Consider the following 15,891-nt stretch of genomic DNA (forward strand, 5'->3'; position numbering starts at 1 on the left):
CAGATGTCCCATCAGTTTGCTGTCCCTTGATGGGATAGATAATAAGGAGGCCTCTGTATGTCCTTTCCTCCAACATGAGAGGAACCTCACTCTTCTCTGTGACCTCCACATCATGGTGGTGGTGGGGAAATGGAAATGCTTTGTCCGTTGGTCCCCATAGTACAAGGCTGGCTTTTGAAACAGTGGGGTGAAGGAACACAGACCTAGACCCTCCCCATATATATATATATATATATATATATATATATATATATATATATTTAACATATCATTTTTCAACAGTAGTTAAACATACTTTAACATCTTATTCAACTTCCATCAGTCCTGTCTGAAAATTTTCAAATCTTATCTTTTAGTATGCATTTCTTATTTTCCCTGTTACATTTCAAACTCTTAACCAATATCTCTGTCTTTTTCTACTTTGTAACACTTCGTATATTTCTCCTTACAAAACTTCTTGTAGTCCTACTAGCGTAATTTGTTGATTACAGTTGCTCTTCAAATAATTCATATACTTCTTCCAATCTTCTGTAAATCTCTGGGCCCGCAGGTTTCGAATCCTTCCTGTCATTTTGTCCAATTCTGCATAGTCCATTAATTTCGTCTGCCATTCTTCTTTCGACCTAGACCCTCCCTCATTCTGCCAAATGAAGATAGGGACCTGCTTGCACTGCCCAGATTCTCACATTGAGAGAAACACTCTCACACTGCAGAGTCATAGACTCATAAGAGTGTTGTAGAATTGGAAGGGTCCAACTCTACAAGGGTCATTTGGTCCAACCCCCTGCAATACAAGGAATCTCAGCGAAAGCATCCATGACAGATGACCCTCCAACCTCTGCTTAAAAACCTCCAAGGAAGGAGAGTCCACCACCTTCCAAGGGAGACCGTTCCGCTGTCAGACAGCTCTTACTATCAGAAAGTTCTCCCTGATGTTGAGTCAGAATCTCCTTCCTTGGAGCTTGAAGCCATTAGTCCTAGTCCTACCCTCCAGAGAAGGGGAAAACAAGTTTGCTCCATCCTCCATGTGAGAGCCCTTGAGATATTTGAAGGTGGCTGTCATATCATATATCCCCTCAGTCTCCTCTTTCCCAGGCTGAAAGACCCTACTCCAATAGTCTTCGACCTTTGTAGATCTGAGAGCCACTTTTAGCCCCAACGTGAATGGTGGGACCCATTTCTTTTTTCTTTTCTCTCCCCCCCCCCAATTTTTTTATTCATTTTATAACACAACTAAACAACACAAACAGGAAAACAAACAATACAAACAAATTCTTGTCTTGTCCTTATTTTTTCTAAACATTGTTAGGTGAGCTTCCCCAAGTCCCTCCTGTCTGATTTTCCTTTTACCTCATCTTTAGCAGTTTACATAGATCATAATTTCTAACCATTTTTTTTTATCACGCTTACTTTTACCATAAAAATCTTCACATTTTATCACTTACAAAGTATACCATTTTAAAATACACTATCTTCTACTTCTAACCCTACAGCCTATATCCGCTTCCAGAGCTATTCTAAGATTTAAATATTAACATATTTTTTCAAATATTCTTTAAACTTCCTAATTTGTTACCGTGTGTGTGATAGTAAAGCCGTTGGGACAACCCACCACAGTTCGGACAGATGTGGGTTTGGACCCGGCAGTTGTAGACTAATGCTTGCTCTCCTCTTTCTGTTTCTGGAGGGCAAGCCATGCAGGAAAAATAACAGAGCCTCGTGGCACCTTAAAGATTAGCACAGTTGTGAACATTAGAAAGGCCCTGCTATAGCAGCCCATTCGAGGAAGGTCTGTAGCTTAGTGGTAGAGCATCTGCTTTGCATGCAGAAGGTCCCAGGTTCAATCCCAGGCATCCCCAGGGTGTTAAAAACAGACATTAATTAACCATTGTGGAAGGATGTATTCTTAATTGCCTGCATGTGCCCTCGGATGATTGACAGGTGGGCGACCCTGCAGATAGAAAGTCAATGTTTCGGGGGAAAGGTCCTTCTTCCTGACATAATCCTTTTCTGTCTGCATGGATTGCTCTGTAAAGCAGTCAGGCAATTAGAGCCCTTCCCCGCTTCACAGTCTGAAATAATACAGCCAAGCCAGTTGCATTGCAGGATTCTGTCGAGTGTGTGTTTCGGCTCTGAATCTCCGAAAGGGTTGCATGCCTGCTGAACATCTTTCGTTGATGTTGGGAGTGGAGAGCGGCTGCAAATGCAATTTGAGGGTGCCTGGAAAGTGGATATGCAGGATCGCTTGTGGGTGGTGCAGACATGTGCTCGGACGCTGGGAATGCAAACATCCATGCGGAGCCTTCAGAGCAACAGTTTCCAGAGCAGGCACGAGCTTTGCCATTTGGCTTTCAGACTCCTCCAGGCAGCAGCTGTCCGTGGGATGCCGCGTGATCTCCCTTGGCCACTGTAAAGCACACTCTGAAGTACAGGAAGTTGGGTCATGGCTGTGTGTGCCCTAGGACCTCTCCCTGACATTTTAGCATTCATTAAAAGAAAAGAAAAAGATTTAGCCTCTGTAGCCCTTTTGCTTTCCAGCGAGCTATGGCAGGAATGGGGAACCTCTGGATGCTTTGGAATTAGACAAATTCATAGAGGATGAATGTCTTCTAGCTATGCTTTGCTTCTATAGCAGGGGTCAGCAAACTTTTTCAGCAGGGGGCTGGTCCACTGTCCCTCAGACCTTGTGGGGGGCCAGACTATTTTTTTTGGGGGGGGGGGGAAATGAACGAATTCCTATGCCCCACAAAGAACCCAGAGTTGCTTTTTAAATAAAAGCACACCTTCTACTCATGTAAAAACACCAGGCAGGCCCCACAAATAACCCAGAGATGCATTTTAAATAAAAGGCTACATTCTACTCATGTGAAAACATGCTGATTCCTGGACCGTCCGCGGGCCGGATTTAGAAGATGATTGGGCCGGATCCAGCCCCCGGGCCTTAGTTTGCCTACCCATGTTCTATAGTTAGAGGTAGTAGTAGTTGTTGGCTTCCGTCTGTCTCGATATATAATGGAGTACACCTTCGGGGGTGAAGTTAGAGGTATTGCCAAGCATGGTTACAAAGGAAACTTCCTAACACTAGCTGAAACTGTTTGTCCACCCAGTCCAGTATTTTCCTCTGTTGTGTGAATGACAGCAGCTCTCCAGGGTCTGGGGCAGGGAAGCGTTTATTCTAGGGGTGAGAAAGCTGTGGCTCATGCTGCTTTTCTCCCAACTGCCATCAACTCCACCGAGCATGCACAATGGTGAGGGACGATGGGAGTTGGATTCCGGCAACATCTGGAGGACCATAGGTTCCTCACCCCTGGTCTGTTTCATCACCTGCTACCCTGAGTAACTGGAAACGGCTGGGATTGAACCTGACACCTTCTGCATGCAAGACAGTTGTTCTGCCCCTGAGCTGCGGTATCTCCACAGATCCTAAGATGTGACTTGTGGGCTCTTCTCAGCTTGGTGGCTTGGGAGCCTGAGCAGGCCTGCTTCTGACCCTTGCTGTTTTTGTTTAGCTAGGATTGTGCCTCAGCAGAGCTTCTGCATCGGTCCTGAACCTCAACTGCAGCCTGGTCCTCTTGCCCATGTGTCGGATTCTCCTGTCCTTCCTTCGAGGATCTCAGAAGGTAAGAAAGAACTATGCGGGCATAGCTAGTGAGCTAGCACAAAGCCAATGGGAGGCTGCAGGGGACCTTTGCTTTCAGTTCCTTGTGGGGTGGTAGGGAGGTTGTATCACCACATTTATTATATTGCAGTCATATCCCATCCCACCTCCAAGACACAATTTATGAGACACCTGGATGATCAAGGCTGAAGATGCTATGTGTGAGCTAACTGGAGATTAAAGACATACTCAGAGGGCAGGGATGGGGTTCCTGTATCCCCCCCCAAATATCCCTGGGCTCCAGCTACAGCCAGGAAGGCTAACGATCAGGGAAGAGCTTCTGACAATGACCTCTTTGTACACTAGTGGTGGGGAACTGGTGATCCTCTTGAGTAGAGCTGGGTGTGCTGGGCCCGGGGGTAACCCATGAAACGCGGTCCAAGACCGGACCAGATTCCGAAGGTTCTGCTAGGAGTCAGTCCGACAGGGCCAAGGCAGGAGACAAGGCAGGAAACCAGGAAACCAGGCAGACAGGTACAGGATCTCAGGCAGGATGTAACATACAGCAATGTTGCTCCCGCAACCTGGGGCAGGGTCCAACAGCCTTTTATCTTTGTTGGGGTAGCGGCTGGTCCTGATCCCCGGCGACTCACCTCCCTGTCTCGCCCAAAGGCAAGCACTCCTCCTGCAAGTACCCAGGTCTCTTCTTCTCTCAGACCTCAGTCTCTGCAGCTCAGGAGATGTCAGTGGGTTACTAGACCCAGGGGCCGCTTCAGCCTCCCCTGACCCAACTGGTAGTGGAGCAGCTGTAAGTGATGGCCCAGCTGAAGGCAACGAGGTAATCCCCACATTTGGAGCCAGGGCAGGCTCAGGCCCCAGACTTGGTCCAGGCTCTTCAGGATCAGGCCCCAGACTTGGTTCAGATGATGCCTGAGGCAAAGGATTTGGTGCAGACTGAGACTCCTCTGGTTCTGAGTCTGAGCCCGAGTCCCAGGCCATCACACTGGGGGACCTTTGGCCCTCCAGATGTTATGCAACTGTCTCCACCCTTGAGCATTGGCTGTCCTGGTGGGGCTGATGGGAGTTGGAGTCCAGCCTTGCTCCAGAGCAGTGTTCCTCAACCATTAGTCCTCAGATGTGTTTTGACTACAACTCTCATCATCCAAACATAATTTAGCCAGTGGTCAGGGAGGATAGGAGCTGTAGTCCAACAACACCTGCAGTCCCAAGATTGGAAGACTCTGCTCTTAGAGCAAGGTTGGAGAACCTTTGGCCCTCCAGATGTCGTTGGAATACAGTTTTCATAATCCCCATCCAATGTAGCCACTGGTCTACAGCTGACAGGAGCTGTAGTTCAACAGGGAGCAGGGATGTGGCCTTCCAGATGTTGTTGGACTCATCCCTGACCATTGGACTGATGGGATCTGTTTAGTCCAGCATCTGGAGAGCCACAGGTTAGACCAAGAGTGTGCAGGCTTCAGACTTGTTTTGTCCAAGAGCCTTGGGATCCACCAGCCAGCTGCAAGAGACATACACTGAGAATTCACTGTGCTCATGAATTCCTTCTGAGTACCAGAGCTGAAGAGAACTCACAGTCCTCCTGTAAAAATAAAATAAACCCCAGCTTCCTTCACTTCATCAATATAATTTAAGGTGCAGTGGAGGGGATTCATTTTTATTGCTGCTTTAGTTGCGCAACCGGGACTCAGAAATCCTTGCCGATCTACTGCAAATCACCTCAATATTTACCAGGAGAGCTGGGTCTGTCTTCTTCCCACAAACTGCTGATTCACTTTGAGGTGAGAACCGCTGGCTCACTTGCGGACGTCTTTTTCCAGGTGGCAAGCCGAAAAACCAGGAGGCTTCTGGACAAAAGCAAAATGTTCCATGTGACGTGTGGTGTGACGATATGTGTCTTTTCAGGTATGTTCCTTCATTGACATAAGCAGCAGCTCTCGCTAGGAAGTCCACTAAACATTACAAGTGCTCTGTGGCTTTTCTTCAGATGTACACAAAGGGTGAGCCTCTCCCCACACTTCTTCTTACTCACCCGTGAGAGTTTTCTCAGAATTGCCGGTGTCTCGGAGGAGGAGGTCTGCATCTGGGCACATGGGGAGTCCAAGCTTGGCAGAGTTGTCTTTGATACTGCGCATGAAATACTGCTGAAAGCTTGCTGGTGTAGAACGGATATCAGCGTGCATCCAATTTAAATAATGCAGCGTGGATGTCGGTTCACTTTCCAGTCGAGGACTGACAGCCCTTCAAAATAGTGGGCCAAAGTAGGGGACGTGGTTACCCGCCCTTTAGGCCAGGGGTGGGGGACCTCAGCCCTGGGAGACCCCCAGTTCTTGAGCCCAATTCAAAGTGCTGGTGCTAGAGCCTTACATGGCTCAGGACCTCAATACCTTAAGGATCACCTCTCCCCATACGAACCGACCCAGTCCCTGTGTTTGTCATCTGAGGCCCTTCCCTATGCCCCCTGTCCCTGAGAGGTTCAGAGGGTGGCAAGATGAGCAGGGGCCATTTTGGTGGTGGCTCCCCGACTGTGGAATGGTGCCAGGTGAAAACATTCCTTTGGCCTTTGGCCATTAAATAATCTATGACCTGTTAAAGCTAGGGTGGGGGCCTGTTACAGTGGTACCTCGGGTTACATACACTTCAGGTTACATACACTTCAGGTTACAGACTCTGCTAACCCAGAAATATTACCTCGGGTTAAGAACTTTGCTTCAGGATGAGAACAGAAATCGTGCTCCGGCAGCGCGGCAGCAGCAGGAGGCCCCATTAGCTAAAGTGGTGCTTCAGGTTAAGAACGCACCTCCAGAACGAATTAAGTTCTTAACCCGAGGTACCTCTGTACTATGATGGTTTTATTATTAGGCTGCCTATTATTATGCTTTTATTATGTTTTTTATCATTGTGCTCCATAAAATGAGTTCTTAATGTTGTACACCGCCCTGGGATCTTTTGATAAACTGCAGTATAAAACTTAATAGATAATGATGATGATAATAAAACATTATAATACAGTGGTACCTTGGTTTACAACCAGAATCTGTTCTGGAGGTCCGTTTGTAAACCAAAACAGGTTGTAACCCAAGGCGCACTTTCGCCAATGGGGCCTCCAAAAAAATTTCTGTTCATAATAAAAAAATAAATGGGTTGTAATCCAAAAAAAGGTTGCAAATCGGGACACACACTTCCAGGTTTGACGTGTTTATAATCCAAGACGTATGCAAACCAAGATAGCACTATAGAGGGAGGGTGGTGGGGTGTATGAGAGAGAGTGTGCAGAAACTATCCAGGTAAAATGTGCATTTGTTGCTCCGCCCACTTCTGCCTCTGGCCCCGCCCATTGCTGGCAGGTGTCCCGCCAAAGGCTGCCCAGAGGGAAACGCGGCCGTGAATGAAAGGTTCCCCTACCCCTGCTTCAGGGGATGAAACCTTCCGAGAGCATTTTGATGAGCTGAGTTGTCCTCTCTTTTCTAGTGATCCACGTTGCTGCTCACCTGGTGAATGCTCTGAACTTCTCTGTGAACTACAACGAAGAGTTCTTGGCGCTCAATGCAGCCAGCTACCATGGCGAGGTGGGTGGGCAGGACTTTATTTCCTCCCTGAAATTGCTGCCTCCCATTCTGCCATCATCAGGTGGCCCCTTGAAGCAGTGTGCTCAGGTGGCATGCGTTCCCCATTCATTCGCCACTTTTGCACCAGGGTCACACACCCGACCTCGCTCACTTATGTGTCACAATGTGACTTATGTGTCACAATATGACCACAATTGGAAGGGGCTGAGCCGTATCTACTGGGCTTTCGCCCTGAGTGAAGCCCCCAGAAGGGCACCATTGAGGCTTCCTGCCTGTGCATGTGTCAGTAACAACAACAACAACAGCAACTATTTATATCCAGCCGAAGCCAGGCTCAGAGCAGCTAACAACAGTAAAAACAACACAGTTTACATAAAATCACGGTCAATTGATTGAAATACATTCTAAAATCAATTCATTCTAAAATCAATTCAGAGTCAAATTAACGGCAACCATTGGGCTAGAGTTCTGTGAGGATTACCAAAGGAGGAGGTCAGACTGTGCCTTGGCCAAAGGCCTGGTGGAACAGCTCTGTCTTGCAGGCCCTGCGGAAAGATGTCAAGTCCCACAGGGCCCTGGTCTCTTGTGACAGAGCGTTCCACCAGATCGGGGCCACGGCTGAAAAAGCCCTGGCTCTGTTTGAGGCCAGCCTATCCTCCCTGTGGCCCGGGACCTCCAAGATGTTTTTATTTGAAGACCGTAAGGTCCTCCGTGGGACATACGAGGAGAGGCGGTCCCATAGGTACGAGGGTCCTAGGCCGTATACGGCTAATGTGTGCAAGGTGCATGCCAAACTGGGTCTTTGACCTGGGTGAAATAAAGCCTAGTTTCACCCTTGGGAAGGGGAACAAGTTTCTATTTAGGTTTGAAGTGGCTTTTGTTTGTTTTGTTCCGGCACAGTGGCAAAAATGCATTTTTTCATGTTGCTGTGTTGGAATACACAGTGGTACCTCAGGTTACATACGCTTCAGGTTACATACGCTTCAGGTTACAGACTCCGCTAACCCAGAAATAGTGCTTCAGGTTAAGAACTTTGCTTCAGGATGAGAACAGAAATCGTGCTCTGGCGGCGCGGCAGCAGCAGGAGGCCCCATTAGCCTGAAGTGGTGCTTCAGGTTAAGAACAGTTTCAGGTTAAGTACGGACCTCCGGAATGAATTAAGTACTTAACCTGAGGTACCACTGTAAATGGAAAGCTTTTGGGGACTGGTGCTGTGGATCCGACATGAATTCTAAGAAAGCGTGGGAGAAACGACTGTGTGGTCAGACCCCCACTTTTCTTTCTCATCCTGGATAACCCGTCTTTCCTAACTGACTTTTCTCATTGCCCTGGGATGCTCTTGTGCAGCCTTTGTTTGCAGTTTGGCTGAGGATGTTGCGAGTTGTAGTCCAAAATATCTGGAGGGCACCAGGTTGGCAAAGGTTGTTGTGGTCCATCACACACACACACACACAGAGAGAGAGAGAGAGAGAGAGAGAGAGCGCTCCTGATCAGCATTCTGAATGTGCTTGGGTGTTACATATGATTTGAGGAAGTCAGCATTTCAAACACAGAAGCACCAGCTCTTGCTCAGAATACAGATTAAGTTATCCCTGGGTAAATTTGCTAAATAATTCATACTGTCTGTCTCTGGTTTCTAGGATCCCAGGAAACTCCTTTTTGCTACAGGTAAGTCAGCAAAAGCTACTGCAGGATTGTGTTGAATCAGCTAACTTTCCAGGCTACGCTTTGAAAAACAGAAATGGACTAGTATTATAAATTACTAGATATTGCGGCAGCATCACTGTTCTTCGCTGGAACAAAGAATAGAATTCCTTGTTGAAATGAGCAGCGACGTCTTGTCTTGTCTTTTTAACTTTGATTTAAAAAAATAAAAATTAAATAAAAAATCACAGTAACGTTTGTTCCATTGTTCCAAAGATGTGACACATAATTGTTCCATACAGAAGATGGATTCACAGTTTTGCTATGCATATATAACAGAAAGTTTGCATCTTTCAATAATAATAATAATAATAATAATAATAATAATAATAATAATAATAATCTTCATTCTGTTGAATGGCCATGGACCATTCCTAGAAATAGTTACTTGGAAGAACGTCCCCCTGGGTTCATTATAACTTTTTCTCAGGGGTTAGTTACATAGGATTACATAGGATTGCAGACCTGTCCACACATAGGCAGGCAGGCTGAAACTTAAATTTAACTAATGCAGTAAATAATCAAAACAAAAAAAATTTTTTTCCTTCCAGTAGCACCTTAAAGACCAACTAAGTTAGTTCTTGGTATGAGCTTTCGTGTGCATGCACACTTCTTCAGATACCTGCATGCACACGAAAACTCATACCAAGAACTAACTTAGTTGGTCTTTAAGGTGCTACTGGAAGGAAATTTTTTTTTTTTGTTTTGACTATGGCAGACCAACACGGCTACCTATCTGTAGCAGTAAATAATAACAGTGCTGGTTTCCCCAATACCCACCCCTCCTTATTATGGGAATTAGACTTTTCCCCCCATCTGCAGATTATGTGGAAAACAGCCCTGAGTCGTTTGACCCTTTAGTTCTCCTTCCCCTCCTATAAAAACTACACAAGACACTCTCGTTTGAAGTTTTTAAGAACATATAGCTTTTTCTTAGTGTACTTGCAGTTGCAGATTAATCTTCCCTGGAGGTTTATAAGCAGAGGCTGGATGGCCATCTGTCATGGATGCTTTAGATGAGATTCCCGCATTGCAGGGGGCTGGACTTGATGACCCTTGGGTGCCTTCCAATGCTATGATTCGATGATATATACAATGCAGGTGGATGTTTCTCTTACGTAGGTCAAACTGTTACAGGCTAACATTTACAGGCTGACTAAGGCTGGATCTAGACATGTCAAAAAATCATTTCAGGAAAATGCATTATAAACCTCATAATGGGAAATTACGTTCCCATAAAAACGGAACTCTATAGCGCCATCTGGTCTCACCGTGTTATAATGAATTTAAAACACTTAAAAAAATTTTTTTTACTAATGTAGTTGGGTTATTAATGCAGCACAGCACAAAAGACACCTGCTGTTCTAGCTGTTTAACAAGACTGTTAATAACCGAGCCGACTGAAATAGCTGCCCCAGAGTCTTTGACGTCACAGGGTTCTACAGCCCTTTCAAACATAAACCTTTTACACATGCATTTTGGATGCTAACATCCCACACTGAAAAAGTTCTGACCACTCTGACGACTCTGCAGTAGAGATACTGCCAGTTTCTATCCTGGTAGATACCCCAACCAGAACAGCATAAGCTGACCAGGACAGATTTCAACCAAGAAAGCTTATAATACCTCCCTGGGGAGAGAGCATTCTGTAAGCAAGCAGCCACCACTGAAAAGGCCCTTTCTCGTGTCAAAACCCTCCACACAGAGAAGAGTCTGAGATGATGAATGGCTTTTGTTTTTTTTTAAGCAGTGCTAAGACTAGCGTACTTTCCCCCAATGCAACCTATGACCAGCATTCTTATTTCTTTTTCAGTTCCTGGATTAACTGGGGTTCTTATGGTGTTGGTGCTCTTCCTAATGTCTACAGCCTCTACTTATGCCATTAGGTAATTGTTTGTTTGTTTGTATTTAATCTGACCAAATGACTCTTAGTGAAGTGAGTACGTCTGTGTACACGCAACATTATTTTCTGCGTTCATTCCACATGGAGATCTCGCTTTTATTTTCCTACCAAGTCCACCCACAATCTGGACCTGTTTCATATTTTATACCCCTGAAAAGCGCCTTTTCCCAAATAAGTTTCATGTCAGAAAGGAAAGCTCAGTACAGACTGAGCCTGCGTTTCCACCCCCAGCGCGTCCCTTTGAAAATGGATGGAGGTGGTCCCAGCGCTGAAAGGTTTATCCACACCTGCAGAATTGCATTGTGGGTGGGCATATCCCATAATATCGCCATTGCCACTTCCTTCTTCCTTCAGCTGGGACATGTGCTGGGAGGAAAAGGCATGGGTAAGCAGGGGCAGCTTGGCCTGTTTCGCCCCCTGAGGTGAAACAGGAAGGTGCCATCCTGCGCTCATGCCACCCCCTCTGAAGCATCACTTACCAGGATTGTGCGACTGTGACTTCTGGGTTTTATTGAGATTGTACAAGATTGTGAAGAGCCCTCAGATCTTGCAGGGCCCTAGCGAGTCCTTGTTGAAACCTGGAAGCTGCCACACACACACACACACACACACACACACACACAGAGGTGCCCTTGGATTCTGCCACCCGAGGCAGCTGCCTCAGTCTGCCTCACAGACGGACTGGCTCTGTGGATCAGCTAATCAAGGGAAGGGTTTTCAAACATGTATCAAGTAGTCAAACCCGCTGTTGTGGACAGTAGGATCTAGAATTACCGTATTTTTTGCTCTATAAGACACACCAGACCATAAGACGCACCTAGTTTTTGGAGGAGGAAAACAAGAAAAAATAATATTCTGAATCTCAGAAGCTAGAACAGCAAGAGGGATCGCTGCACAGCGATCCCTCTTGCTGTTCTGGCTTCTAGGATAGCTGCGCAGCCTGTATTCACTCCATAAGACGCACACACATTTCCCCTTACTTTTTGGGAGGGAAAAATGAGTTTTATAGAGCAAAAAATACGGTAATCTAGATTGAAAGTGGCCTAATGAGGACAAGCACAGATAATTACAGAGGGAGAAAAATGACTCTTTGAAGTACAAAGTGTGTGCACAGCCATTGTGAACTTGTCTCACTAACTTTGTAAGAATAAGAATAAGAATGATAATTTATTATTTATAACCCACCCATCTGACTGGGTTTCCCCAGCCGCTCTGGGCAGCTCCCAACAGAATATTAAAAACATGATAAAGAAATCAGACATTAAAAACTTCCCTAAACAGGGCTGCCTTAAGATGTTCCCTAAAAGTCAGGTAGTTGTTTATTTCCTTGACATCTGATGGGAGGGCGTTCCACAGGGCGGGCACCACTACCGAGAAGGCCCTCTGCCTGATTCCCTGTAACCTAACTTCTTGCAGGGAGGGAACCTCCAGAAGGCCCTTGGAGCTGGACCTCAGTGTCTGGGCTGAATGATGGGGGTGGAGATACTCCTTCAAGTATGCTGGGCTTCTTCCTTTCCTTCTCAGTCCTTATTCCTTTCTCTCTCCTAGTCCAGTCCTTCAGCGATCCAGATTGTGCTCCCTTTTTTTTTTTTTTGGCACAAACTCCCCTGGGAGTAAACAAAATCTGTTTTTGCTTGCTGCAGATTTAAAAATAAAAATAAAAATCTAGGATGTATCCAGATTTAAGTTGAGCAGCAACTACTTGGAATATGGCCTCCACAGCATAAGTGACTTCAACAATGCAAAATGCTTTGATTGCCTAACATTTAATTGTACTTTGTTCCTTTCAGGGTTTCTGATTATGACATCTTCTGGTACACCCACAACCTCTTTTTTGTCTTCTACTTTCTGCTGATGCTGCATGTTTCTGGGTAAGTTATCGCCCCTGTTGATGAAGCCCAGCCACAGAAGCATGTCATAAAAACTGAAGTACACCAGGGCAGGACAGACAAAACCGCAGCTCTGGAGCTGTGTGAATTTAGCAGATTTCAAAGGAATGTTTCAAAATGAAAGATGAGTTCAGCACCCATGCTATGGGCATTGGTGGTGGGGCTTTACCGCTGGTTTTGAAGTCATGGGACTAAGATACAATGTTGTTTTTATGAGGAAACAAGCTGGGAGAGACGGCTTGAACTCAAATAGAGGAAAGATCCGAATGAATGCAACTGAACCCTGGTAAGGGCTTATTATCGAGCCTGCCTAGTGGCAGTGAAGGCCATTGCATCCTCATTATGTCTTCCGGCAGAGCTTTTCTGGGTTTTATGAGCCTTTTACAGGCTGGCCCAAAGGAGGTGATAGAACCAACGGTAGCTCGCTGTGACTTGTTTGCAAAGCATTTTGAGGATAAAATTGCTTGCATCCACCAAGACCTTGACTCTGCTGTTATAGCAGATGAATCTCATGGGGTGTCCAGAGCACAGTCTAGTCCTGTTGTGTTGGATGAGTTTCAGTTGGTAAGGCTTGAAGATGTGAACAAGGTGGGCAGATCAGTCAGGGTGACCACTTGCCCTCTAGACCAGCCTTTCTCAACCTGTGGGTCCCCAGATGTTGTTGAACTACAACTCCCATCACCCCTAGCTAGCAAGGCCAGAGCTCAGGGATGATGGGAGTTGTAGTCCAACAACATCTGGGGACCCACAGGTTGAGAACCACTGTTGTAGACCGTTGCCCCTCTTGGCTCATAAAAAACAGCAAGGAGGGAACAGCTGGCTGGGCCAGGGAGGTGATCAATGCCTTTTTATGAGACGAGGTGGTCCTTGCCTGTTTGAAGGAGGCGGTTTGAGCACTCTGGTCTGACTGCACTGGGTACCAGTTAGTTCCTGGGCCCAATTCAGAGTTCTGGTTTTGACCTATAAAGCCTTAAACAGCTCAGGACCGCAATACCTCAAGGACTGCCTCTTTCCATATGGACCTACCTGGACCCTGAGATCATCTTCTGAGTCCCTTCTCAGTGTGCCTCCTCCTAGCAGGAGAGTCCAAGCAGGATCTGGGTGAAAAGTAAGGGTAAACAGAAAAACAGACTGGGCAGGATTCACGTGCATGTAGACATATTAAGTAAAAGGTGTTGGCTCACCTGCGTTTCAAGGAATGATTCCTGACATACAAGCTAAGGAGGGTCATTTTAAAATCATTTGTCTATGTATGTCTTGTCTAAAATATCCTTGGTAATTATAAAGGCCAGAGTATCTATATGCCTGTTGTCTTTGTCCATGGAGTTTTCTTGGCAGGGATACTGGAGTGGCTTGCCGGTTCCTCCTCCATGTGGATCACGTTTGGTCAAAACTCTCCACTATGACCTGTTCATCTTGGGTGCCCTGCTCGGCATAGTTCGTAGCTTCTCTGAGTTCTTCAAGCCCCTTCGCCATGGCAAGGCAGTGATCCATGAAGGCTGGCAATGACCAACCTAGACAGCATCTTAAAAAGTAGGCAATGACCAACCTAGACAGCATCTTAAAAAGTAGAGACACCACCTTGCCAACAAAGGTCCGTATAGTAAAAGCTATGGTTTTCCCAGTAGTGATGTATGGAAGTGAGAGCTGGACCATAAAGAAGGCTGATCGTCGAAGAATTGATGCTTTTGAATTATGGTGCTGGAGGAGACTCTTGAGAGTCCCATGGACTGCAAGAAGATCGAACCTATCCATTCTGAAGGAAATCAGCCCTGAGTGCTCACTGGAAGGACAGATCGTGAAGCTGAGGCTCCAATACTTTGGCCACCTCATGAGAAGAGAAGACTCCCTGGAAAAGACCCTGATGTTGGGAAAGATGGAGGGCACAAGGAGAAGGGGACGACAGAGGACGAGATGGTTGGATAGTGTCTTCGAAGCTACAAACATGAGTCTGACCAAACTGCGGAAGGCAGTGGAAGACAGAAGTGCCTGGCATGCTCTGGTCCATGGGGTCACGAAGAGTCGGACATGACTAAACGACTAAACAACAACAAATCTATATTTTTTTTTGGGGGGGGGAGTGAGTTTCTAGTGCTTAAGGCTGTAAAGTTACTATATTTTTCACCCTATAAGACGCACCAGACCACAAGACGCACCTAGTTTTTGGAGGAGGAAAACAAGAAAAAAAATTTCTGAATCCCAGAAGCCAGAACAGCAAGAGGGATCGCTGCGCAGCAAAAGCAGCGATCCCTCTTGCTCTTCTGGCTTCTGGGATAGCTGTGCAGCCTGCATTCGCTCCATAAGATGCACACACATTTCCCCTTACTTTTTAGGAGGGAAAAAGTGAGTCTTATAGAGCAAAAAATATGGTATGCCTCAAAACTTGTGATCATTGTGAGTGAAATCTCCCAAACTAGCAGGATTTCCAGTGGATGGGGCTCTCTGCATAGCTCTTTGCCTCTCCCATGGCTAAGAAGAGTACAATGAACTGATGTGCAAATAAACAGATTACATGGGTTTGCACAATGTAGGCCACATGCAAAACATTAGTTCCACCCCCCCTCCCATCCCAGCTTGGTACATGTAAGCTCCGTCAAGACATCTAGCCTAAAACTGCCTTGACTCCGCTTGTTCTCCTTGACATCTTTTTTTGGCTGTTTGAAAGCATCCTCCAGCATCCTATGTCATGCATTCCATCCCCTTTTGATATTTTTGCAGTTTGCCTCTGGGTCTTCTGAACCCTGGAATGGTACCCCCCAATGTTCCTATGTTCTCTCACTTTGCTGTTGCGGTTTCTGAAAAACAAAAAAGTGCAATGGGTGACTAATGTTTGGTCCGAGCCTAAACTGGCTGCTCCTCTGAGTTTAGCCAACAATAGCCAAGCTGGCCAGGGCCCAAACACATGCTCTCAATCAATGACATAGCAGACATTGGAGTTATGGGAGCCTCTGGGACCACGTCCTCAGCTGGTGTTAATCACCTTTGTTCTCTTTGCTGCGATGGAGTTTTGCCAGTTGCCAGTTGCTCTGCCTGGATAAATGGCCTATACGTTGATGGCTGAGTCATTGCCACAGCAAGAGCCAGATGGGCAAAACACTTCCTAAGACTTAATCTGCTCTGGCTTTGATCTAGTCCAGAACCGCCAGAGGAAAATGAATACTTGGCCATCGAGAGTGTGGAAGGGGAGCAGTTAGTGGATCTGCAATGAAG

The 15,891-nt window shown here is 46.2% G+C and overlaps 1 protein-coding gene across 4 annotated transcripts in view; it reads left to right on the forward strand.

Annotated features, from left to right (window-relative positions):
• NOX4 (NADPH oxidase 4) overlaps window positions 1-15,891 on the forward strand; it is a 95,721-nt gene that overhangs the window by 13,089 nt on the left and 66,741 nt on the right. For 2 of the 4 annotated variants that reach the window (XM_083609926.1, XM_083609927.1), the window contains exons 3-8: window positions 3,514-3,620; window positions 5,437-5,521; window positions 7,088-7,185; window positions 8,826-8,853; window positions 10,703-10,775; window positions 12,583-12,663. In XM_083609926.1, coding sequence (XP_083466052.1) covers window positions 3,579-3,620; window positions 5,437-5,521; window positions 7,088-7,185; window positions 8,826-8,853; window positions 10,703-10,775; window positions 12,583-12,663 — 407 coding nt within the window. In that variant the 5' untranslated portion in view covers window positions 3,514-3,578. Of the gene's footprint in view, window positions 1-3,509; window positions 3,621-5,436; window positions 5,522-7,087; window positions 7,186-8,825; window positions 8,854-10,702; window positions 10,776-12,582; window positions 12,664-15,891 lie in introns of all 4 variants that reach the window. The other 2 variants (XM_083609924.1, XM_083609925.1) reach the window with 1 other exon arrangement.

Source organism: Podarcis filfolensis, assembly GCF_964270895.1.
Source record: "Podarcis filfolensis genome assembly, chromosome: 4".
NCBI classification, from domain to species: Eukaryota; Metazoa; Chordata; class Lepidosauria; order Squamata; family Lacertidae; genus Podarcis; species Podarcis filfolensis.